This window comes from Montipora capricornis, chromosome 8 (assembly GCF_036669925.1).
Source record: "Montipora capricornis isolate CH-2021 chromosome 8, ASM3666992v2, whole genome shotgun sequence".
In the NCBI taxonomy this organism is placed as follows: Eukaryota; Metazoa; Cnidaria; class Anthozoa; order Scleractinia; family Acroporidae; genus Montipora; species Montipora capricornis.
The window spans coordinates 10,497,581-10,507,580 of NC_090890.1; the positions used below are offsets into that span (position 1 = coordinate 10,497,581).

General features: G+C 40.4%; 1 protein-coding gene across 1 annotated transcript; it reads left to right on the forward strand.

Annotated features, from left to right (window-relative positions):
* Positions 1–1,124: 1,124 nt before the first annotated feature.
* Positions 1,125–1,610, forward strand: LOC138013654 (putative ATP-dependent DNA helicase Q1). The gene has a single exon (XM_068860743.1). The coding sequence runs from the start codon at positions 1,125–1,127 to the stop codon at positions 1,608–1,610; it is 486 nt and encodes a 161-aa protein (XP_068716844.1).
* The last annotated feature ends 8,390 nt before the right edge of the window (positions 1,611–10,000 follow it).

Genomic DNA, 10,000 nt, shown 5'->3' on the forward strand with positions numbered 1-10,000 from the left:
TGTTTTACAGCCTGTCTAATTCCTTTGATTTTCCAGCAATAAAGAAAAGGGTTGAGTAGCGAGTTACAGAAAAGAAGTATTCCGGTACTGTGCCCCAATACTTTGTAACGAGTTCCAAAAAGAGGTTCGCCACGCGCAGCTGTAACAGCAGTTGCAACGGTGTAAGGCAGATAGCATATTACTAAAAGGGAATGAACCCAAATGGCATTGGAAACTGTCTTTTTGTACCGGTTTATATTTAACACTGAAAGGACACGAGGATTTGTGCCCTGAATTTGTGCTGGGCTAGTTCCCAGGACTTCTCTTCTTTGGGAAGAAGAGACACCCTGGGAAAGAGGTTGTATTTTCACCTGGCGGTATCCAAGGACTATATATATCTTAAAGTAACAGCAAGATGAAATAATTAAACACGTGAAAATCCACCCACAGCCCCCTAAAAAGAAAACTCGTTTGTTCCAGTAATAAGTGAAGGCAAAAGCGAAGTTCACAACCCAAGAAATTGTCACAGATAGGCGAACGCGCGGCAAAGTAACAACTTGTCGGTATCTCAACCTAAGCTGGAGAGCAAGAAGTCTGTCCACACTTATTGCAGTCAACGTGGTGATGGACTGTCCACAGAGTACTGTACTTACAGCAAAAGCCAAGCCTTCGGTCTTACTACACAAGCTCCAATTCTTTTCTTCAATTGCCATACTATAAACGACAAATAGCGGTAGAGAAACGAGTCCGACACAGAGGTCCGTGATGGAAAGACATCGAAAAAGGACTCTAGATGGTAGGTGGATAGACGAAACTTTGTGAAGAACAAGTAGAATTAGGAGATTCCCACAAATCATAAGAAGTGACAAAACTGAATATATAAATATAGGAAAAAATATCTCAGTAGTGTATTTGAATCCGGTGATTAGCCTGCGTTGCAGGCCGTAGAAAGGAGCGCCGGAGTGTAGGGAGGGAGGGAGGAGGGACGACCTGCAAGGACGCTATTGTTTTCTCGGTTTTTTTCGTCCACCAGATGAACGTAAAAATCCTGATTGGTCAGATTTTATGAATTACTCAATCCGTCGTTCTGATTGGTTAGCGACCTGTCATGCAAGGGCATGGGTCTTCTCAATTCAATATTCAACATGGCGGATCGGTTTGAACTGTTGCTGAAGGAAACGATACGATCTTTGGAAGAAAATGGAATCAAATTCATGCTAAAAGCAGAGCAAAAGACGGCGATCAGACATTTGTTTGAGAAAAAGGATCTTTTAGCCGTTTTACCAACAGGCTATGGAAAGAGTCTAATTTTTCAGCTTCTTGTGTTGCTCGCGAAAAGAGCAGGAAATTATGCTTCTTTGTTAGTCATATCGCCTCTTGTCAGTATCATTAACGACCAGGTTATGGCAGTCGAAGCCATGAATTTGACCGCTTGTAACTTGGCTCAGAAACTAGGTAATTTGGAAGACATCGAAGGAGGGAATTTTAATGTTGTCTATGCATCAGCGGAAAGTGCCACAGATAGGCGATTTCTTCAATCACTGAAGAAGAACACTACTTTCAGTAGCAGTTTAGTGGCTTGTGTTGTGGATGAGTCGCATACAGTTGAAACATGGACCGGTTTAACGTGAGGGATTGTATATTTTAATATACAAACGACATATCCAAATCGTCAATGTTGCATTTAGACAATACATTGCAATGAACTGCTCTAAAAAAATCGCCGGTTTTTCCGCGGTCGTCAAATTGTAGAGATTTTTTGCTCTTCACATTGGACGCTTCCATTACTTTTTCGTTTCAGGAGAATTAGTTCTTACGCTTTTTCGATTATGAGGGCTGCTGCGTGCTGCAGGCGACAAAACGTCGAGTAACTTTCTCTTCGCACCTTCGGAATTCTCCTTGTTTTCTTCTCTCTTCTGCGCTAAACGTGTAGTTATGAATGGGAAACGTTCACACAAGTTTTTGATCTTCCGATAACAGGCATTGCAGGCCACTTGCGACTCGTTGTGAGAAGCAATCACTGTTATCCCAACGTTCTTCAGAGATTCGCTCAAAACAACTCCGAATACCGTACTTACTCGCCTACAAGCCGAGCTTGGCTATAAGCCGAGACCCCAAACTTCTTACGGAAAAAATCAACTTGATTGACACAAATTGTAAATGCATAATACTCGGCTATAAGCCGAGACCCATTTTAGGTCTTGATGTGTATTATCGACTATGGAATTTTCGCAATTTAAAATACAAATTGACATTGACTGAAAAATTATACACGAAAGATAACAAACAAACAAGCGACGTGATCGTGAGGTGACGAATATTATTAAACAATTTCTGAACTCACAGGAAACGTGTCTTCGTACAAGCGAAGTGTTTTATAAAAAGTTATCCGACTGGAAACCTTACAACCTGGCCTTTAAACTTAAAATAGTCGCCGAAGCAGAAGCTGTAGAAAATAACTCCGAGATCGCCGGAGAATACGGCATCAGCGAGTCGATGGTTCCGTCGCTGGAGGAAAGATAAGGCAAATCTGTTCAATGGGGAGCTCGGGGAGCGTATCCCGAGCTCGATCAGCGACCTTTGCCGTGGCTTGTTTACACGATCTGTGATGGTGCAATCTCGTTCCCAGGCTCCTCGTTCCTTTGATGGGTAAACCAGGCTTGGCGCGATATTCCCGAGGAGATGGTGAGGCGGTCGTTTAAGACTTGTGGCACCTCTATAACGCACTCGACGGCACAGAAGACGATGCAGTCTTCGACAAGAATATTCCAGAACAAAACAAAAAGTGAAGACGAGGAAATGGACGACGAATTCGAGACAGACAGCGAGGAAGAAGATGAGCAATAAGATCGATCCCGATCACACAACAACACGAACGGCTCCTTTTAGCGTTACCAGCCACCAAGTAATAAAAGTCCATATTACACCAACAACATCGAAACAACAACTTCTTTTCTCGCCGACGGTTTAAATATATTTACACACGATTTCGCCACACAGTTCCCATATGTCACCTTCAGATTCGCCTGGCAAACTCTTGAGTGGGTTATGCATATTTAATTAGGGGGCGGAATGAAGAAAACAATAGCGTCCTTGCAGGCCGTCCCTCCTCCCTCCCTCCCTACACTCCGGCGCTCCTTTCTACGGCCTGCCAGGCTTCGGAGAACTTAAAGCTTCCGAACACGCAGATAAAGAAACTTCATCTTGATTTCCGTGCACCGTAGATACCGTTGAGTTGATCATTATTGACTGAGGTCACTAGAGCGAACTGCGACCACCACTTGAATACTTGTACTTCTATGAGATTGCTACGTGCGTAGTCGAGAAAGTAAACGCAAAATACCGAAGAAAAGGTGCGGATAGTGAAGTCTTATTTGCTTTTGTCGATGACTTGAATGACACATTTCACACAATGAAAAGTTGCCGTTGACGTTGCCAACGAGAGTACTTTGCTGATGAAATTGTTTAACTTCGAAAAGTTGAAATCCGACCAAGGAACTGTATAATAAATTACAATTGTCAGGCGAATATTTAGATAAGAATAATTTACGCGTATGCAGGTGTTGGCACCTAATGGCTATTTTCCTTTTGTTGTTTGATATGATTTAAACTATTGTTCAAGAGCGATTTGCTTATGCATAAACATGCAAAGATCAAAAGAAAGGCAAACTAATAATATAATCTCGGAAACCCATCTGGAAATTATTTTGCATGGAAAACTTGATTGTGGTTTTTTAAAAATGACACACCTTAGTGATCTAATGAAACACCAACGAAACACTTAAATGGATGTTCAAACTCGTTTTCATAGATAGGTTTGCACTTGGTTTTTATATTTCTGGACAAGAATTCAACTTTTAAATAATCAGCTCACAATAAACTTTGTAAGCAACGGTAATTAGATTACGCGAATTTCACAGAAAACAATTTTGTGTAAACCATGTGCATTTTGTGATCTTCTCTAGGAAAGGTTGAAAGAACAGATAAATGATTTTTCCGAGTTCTATGTAGTGTATTTGAAATTTTGTGCGCGATCACCATTCGATTTTGCTTTTGGAAAAGGTGAATTTTCCAAACTTGCAAGTTGGCGCTCGTCGCAAGCTTGTCATGTAGTTAACACAATTTTGATTTTCAAAAAGCTTGAGGGGAGGGTTCCCTATACTTTTTACGTGAAGCGTGATGAGGCGATTTATTTTCTCGTAAATCTTGATTTAAGAATTTTTTTATTCGTTATTCGTGATCAAAGATGGTAAGATCTTTTCATGTCCACGTGATCGATTTTTTTTATTAAACGTGACCCGTGAATGAAGATTTGAATTAAACGTGATTCGTGAACCATATTGTTTTGCGTGATGAATTTCTGGCTATTTTATTGTTTGGAAATGTACGTATTGTTTTCGAACTGCTGCGGTTAGTTTTTGATAGGACATGGACTTCATATGGATCGATAAAAGTTATAAAATAGCCCAGATAAGACGTATGCCGACAGACCTGACAACCCTGAATTTCTTTTATCGGCCAGTAACCCACGATCTACATTTACAAAGAGAGAGGTGAGTTTTTTCCTGTACGAAGTGGATAAACCAACTATTAATGATGAAATGGTATATGAAATGAATCATATATGAACTGCGGATATGAAATCAAGTGAAGCTATGACCTTCGCAGTTAAGAAAGCAATTTTGCAATTGCGTAGAGAAACCTGAAAAATTCAGAACTTCGACGGGGTTTGAACCCGTGACCTCAATTATCATTGACGTCTTCGTGAATTTAACGACGGTCCATTGTAATTCTGAACGCGAGAGAAAATAATACGCAAGAACTAAAATATTTTTTATCACTCGCGTTACTACAAGTCAGGAGTACCCAACCAACACTATTTCAGAATGTATGCGTTATCGACTTAGACCATCTGTGGGCATCCGCACTAACACATTTTCGGTTAATATTTAACTACCTGGGAAAAAATTACCCCTCTTCAGTGCCAGCTAGCAATAGATTTTTTTCCGAGGTCGCCAACGGCATCTATCATGTTGAGACCCTTCCCAGCCAGCGTACGTTATTGGAAATTTTCTTTTCGCCAGTAAATAACAATCTTACGCCTTACCCCCTCTCCCATTACAACAATAGGTTTTTCTTTCGTTATAGACCGTAACTGAAACACCTCTGGACAGGAACTACGTGAGAAAATTTCCATGCCAGTTATTAATGACTAAATAATGATTAATTAATATACGGTATAATTTTTCAATGTTCCTTGTCTCTAGATGAAAGATAGTTGAACTCACCCCCATGTGAAATATTTCAGTACAACGCGTTTCCAACCGAATTCGAAATACGCAGTACCTTGTTATTCGCAAATGAGAAAACTTACAATGTCTTTTCTGTGGACGGCTTTAAAAGAAAATCCAAGGGACAGACAGGCACACTGTCTTTTCGATGGACCAAAAGTAATTGAAATTCCAGTAAGGCACAGGCATTCCTGATGGACGACCCAGTTAAATAATTTAAAGGCCAACGTTTGTTAAAGTTATAAGTTAAAAAAAAAAGCTCGTGGGGAAACTTATTTACATTGATATCAACTCTTAGCATGCATCAATCGAGTAATGTCCCAGAGAACGTAACGAATGACAAAATCGAATACAGAGGAATAAACAGCCCAGGAGTGTATTCGAATCCGGTGACAAGTTTGCGAGAGCTTAAGGCTTCCGAACACGCCGATAACGAATCTTGGCCGTCTTGATTTCCACGCACCGTAGAGTTGATCATTACTAATGGAGGTCGCTAAAGACGAATTGCAACTCGAACACTAGTACTTGTATTCTATGAGATTGCTACGTGTGTAGTGGAGAAAGTAAACGGAAGATTCGGATGGTGAACTGTCATTAATTACTTTTATCAATGACTTGATTGACATTTGACAGAATGAAAAATACATAGAGATGAGATGTATCCTATAGGATACTATAGGGAAATGAGGATGGTCACTCTAGCTCCAAAGTAATCCAGGCAGTTTACTTTATTTTGCTGTTCAAGATGGCTAACGAAGGAGCAGGGACTTCTTTAGACGTCGATCTGGCGGTCTCCGAAGTTGTTTCTCGTGCAATGTCAACTATAACGGATTCAATTTCCAGTATTATCGATACCCGTCTTCAAGCGTTTAAGCAGGATAACTCACAGACGGTTGAAGCAGCGGTTAGGCGCGCGAAGCACGATCGCTACGAATTTAAAAGTAGAGGGAACAAACAGCAATACGAACACGAAGAGGATGTTTTAGAGAAGATGGAGTCCGCAAAGGATTGGGTGGCCGCAAGACAACTTGATCGTCAATGGACGAAGGTATTGCTTTAGTAAACAAGCGCATGAAGGTTATCAAAATGGCCGATAAAAGGCGGCCAGTATAGCTGTGCCACAGTTGAAGAATACTTATCCGACGAGCTAGCCTCAGATACAGACGATGAAAAAAGAATCATTCAATCCGAGAATAGAGCCGCAAGAAAGGCGAAGGAATCCAAGAAAAAGAGGAGCCAACCAGCCCACTTTAAAGCTGCAGTTTAATCCCAGCGAGCCAAATTGGCGCCCTCATGCATGGAGTGTTATGTTAATTCACGACAGGAAGGCCCATGTTATAAGTTAAGTATTTGCTTAGTGCATCAAGTGAATGGCAAAATTCAAACAGTGAATATATGTATCTATAATAATTAAGAATTATTCGCCGAAGGTGAAGTGAATATTGGTGAACGTTTACTTACACATAGTCGAGGTAAATATTCCCCAATATTCACTGAGCCTGAGGCGAATAATTGTTTTAGTGTAATTTTCAGCGGTGAATATCAAGAAAGTGCAAAACACCTGGCTAAAACATGATAAAAAGGCACGAAAAGTGCTTGATTGGCTTGGCAGCCGCGCGCCTCCAAAATGTTATATTCACCGGATAGCGCGGTGAATATAAAACTAAATTCTTATATTCACCGCTGAAAATTATACTAAATATGCATATAAGAAGAATAAAAAGATTTGCAGTTGTAAACGGACAATAAAAACATACAAAGAGAAAACTAGGAAAAGCTGATTAAAAACCTTAGCACGAATTAAGTCCGACTGCACATTGAGAGTAGGCCTTAACTTTTGAATAAAACACATTTCATGGACGAGGCAGTCAAATTTGTTCATGCACTTCATCAAAACACTAAAATTCTTTGTAAGATCTTTTGGAGCCAAAGAATGTTTGTCGCCAAAATGCTTGCCAATTGATGAAGAAGAGTTTTTGTGTTCAAGTTCCTCAACGCGTTGATGTAGATGGCGGTGCGTGAAACCAACATAACCTGCATGGCACAGGTTAAATCTTTAAGTTGGGTACGCACAATATATATCAGCAGAGGCCTGATCGTTAAACGGTAGGACAACACGAATTGGGTCTGATCGATCGCTGACAGTAGGTGAGGGAACAGGTTGATCCGATGCTTTGACCGCAACATCCGTGAAATGGTAGAGTTCACAAGTTTGTCAGCATATTTTAGTCGAGAAAACAATAATTTCAGTCGATCACGTTCTTCAGAGAAGTAGTGCCAATTGGATGAAAGTCGGAATGCACGATCAAGCATCGTTTTTAAAAATCCACGTTTGTACCGGTACACATGGCTCTTGTAGTGTAGCAGAAGGCCAGTATTTGTGGGTTTAACGTACACCTTAGTCTCAACATGTGTATGTTTGTTGAGCAGCTGGATGTCCAAAAAGGACGCATGCTATTACTCTCTGTCTCCATGGGGTGAACTTAATAGAGGAATGCCACTGGTTTAAAATCTCGAGAAAATTGTCTGCTGATGCTTTAATGTGACGTAATAAATTACAATGGCAACAAAAGAACCATCTAAAAATCTTTATATTTTGTGTTTAAGCGCTTATATCTCAAAAACGAACTCGGTGACCCCCATTTTTTATTGCCGAAAAGTGATTAGCAAGCTAAGACGAAAACTCTCTGCAAATTTCAAAAAAATTCTCTGGAGCGGGTTCAGGGCCACCTTAAAAATTTTCAATTGTGAAGGTAGCTTTGAATGTGTTCCAGAACATTTTTTACACTTTGTAGAAAGTAGTTAATTTTGCATATCTTGCATATCCTTGCGTGGGAGAAGATAGGTGATTGTGCAAGGAAAGACAGATGGCGGCTTCTTAAAGCTTCCATCTCTGACTAAAAACGACAACGTGCATTTGAGCTTCCAGAGTTGACATGGAGTTCAGTAAAAATTAAAGAAGAGCTTAAAAGCGGGACATTTGGGTCCGTCTATTTGGCGGATTTTAAATTTGGAGAAGTGCAGCGTCATGTTTGCATCAAGAAGTTGAAAGGTGAATCCGCCGCTTCAAAGCAACGCTTCGAGAACCACATTTGCTAGTGGTGTTATTGTTGTTAGTGTTTGGTCGGTTTTCTTTCTAATATAAGATTAAAATATCTTTTCTCGTGATACGATTAAATCATTGTTGACATTCGATTCTTTAAACACTTCAACCTCCGGGCAGACGTAAAGGTTAATTTAGCATGTGTTCTGCACACGCGTAAATTATTCTTATCTAAATATTCGCCTCACAATTGTAATTTATTATACAGTTCCTTGGTCGGATTTAAACTTTTCGAAGTTAAAAAATTTCATTAGCAAAGTGCTCTCGTTGGCAACGTCATTTGTATCTACTTTTCATTGTGTAAAATGTCATTCAAGTCATCGACAAAAGCATAAAAGACTTCACTATCCGCACCTTTTCTTCGGTATTTTGCGTTTACTTTCTCGACTACGCACGTAGCAATCTCATAGAAGTACAAGTATTCAAGTGGTGGTCGCAGTTCGTCTCTAGTGAGCTCAGTCAATAATGATCAACTCTACGGTATCTACGGTGCACGGCAATCAAGATGAAGTTTCTTTATCTGCGTGTTCGGAAGCTTTAAGTTCTCCGAAGCCTATCACCGGATTCGAATACACTACTGAGATATTTTTCCCTATATCTTCAGTTTTGTCACTTCTTATGATTTGTGGGAATCTCCTAATTCTACTTGTTCTTCACAAAGTTTCGTCTATCCACCCACCATCTAGAGTCCTTTTTCGATGTCTTTCCATCACGGACCTCTGTGTCGGACTCGTTTCTCTACCACTATTTGTCGTTTATAGTATGGCAGTTGAAGAAAATAATTGGAGCTTGTGTAGTAAGACCGAAGGCTTGGCTTTCGCTGTGAGTACAGTACTCTGTGGACAGTCCATCACCACGTTGACTGCAATAAGTGTGGACAGACTTCTTGCTCTGCAGCTTAGGTTGAGATACCGACAAGTTGTTACTTTGCCGCGCGTTCGCCTATCTGTGACAATTTCTTGGGTTGCGAACTTCGCTTTTGCCTTCACTTATTACTGGAACAAACGAGTTTTCTTTTTAGGGGGCTGTGGGTATATTTTCACATGTATAATTATTTCATCATGCTGTTACTTTAAGATTTATCTAGGCCTTGGATATCGCCATGTGAAAATACAACCTCTTTCCCAGGGTATCTCTCCTTCCCGAAGAAGAGAATTCCTGGGAAATAGCCCTGCACAAATTCAGGGCACAAATCCTCGTGTCTTGTCAGTATTAAATGTAAACCGGTACAAAAAGAGAGTTTCCAATGCCATTTGGGTTCATTCCCTTTTAGTAATATGCTATCTGCCTTACACCGTTGCAACTGCTGTTACAGCTGCGCGTGGCGAACCTCTTTTTGGAACTCGTTACAAAGTATTGGGGAACAGTACCGGAATACTTCTTTTCTGTAACTCGCTACTCAACCCTTTTCTTTATTGCTGGAAAATCAAAGGAATTAGACAGGCTGTAAAACAATTTCTTGGAAATATTTTTAGTTGGTCATAAAGACCTGGTTATCTCTACTGAACACATCTCTATTCTGTTCGTCAAGTTTAGTCCAAGCAATGTGGAGGTGATCCCCTAGAAATAGAACTTGTCATAGATTTGCGATGAAACCTCGCACACTGTTGTAACATGTCGGTGAGAT

Excerpts from the sequence above, each read along its gene's own strand:
- LOC138013654 (XM_068860743.1), top strand. The coding sequence starts at position 1,125 with ATGGCGGATCGGTTTGAACTGTTGCTGAAGGAAACGATACGATCTTTG.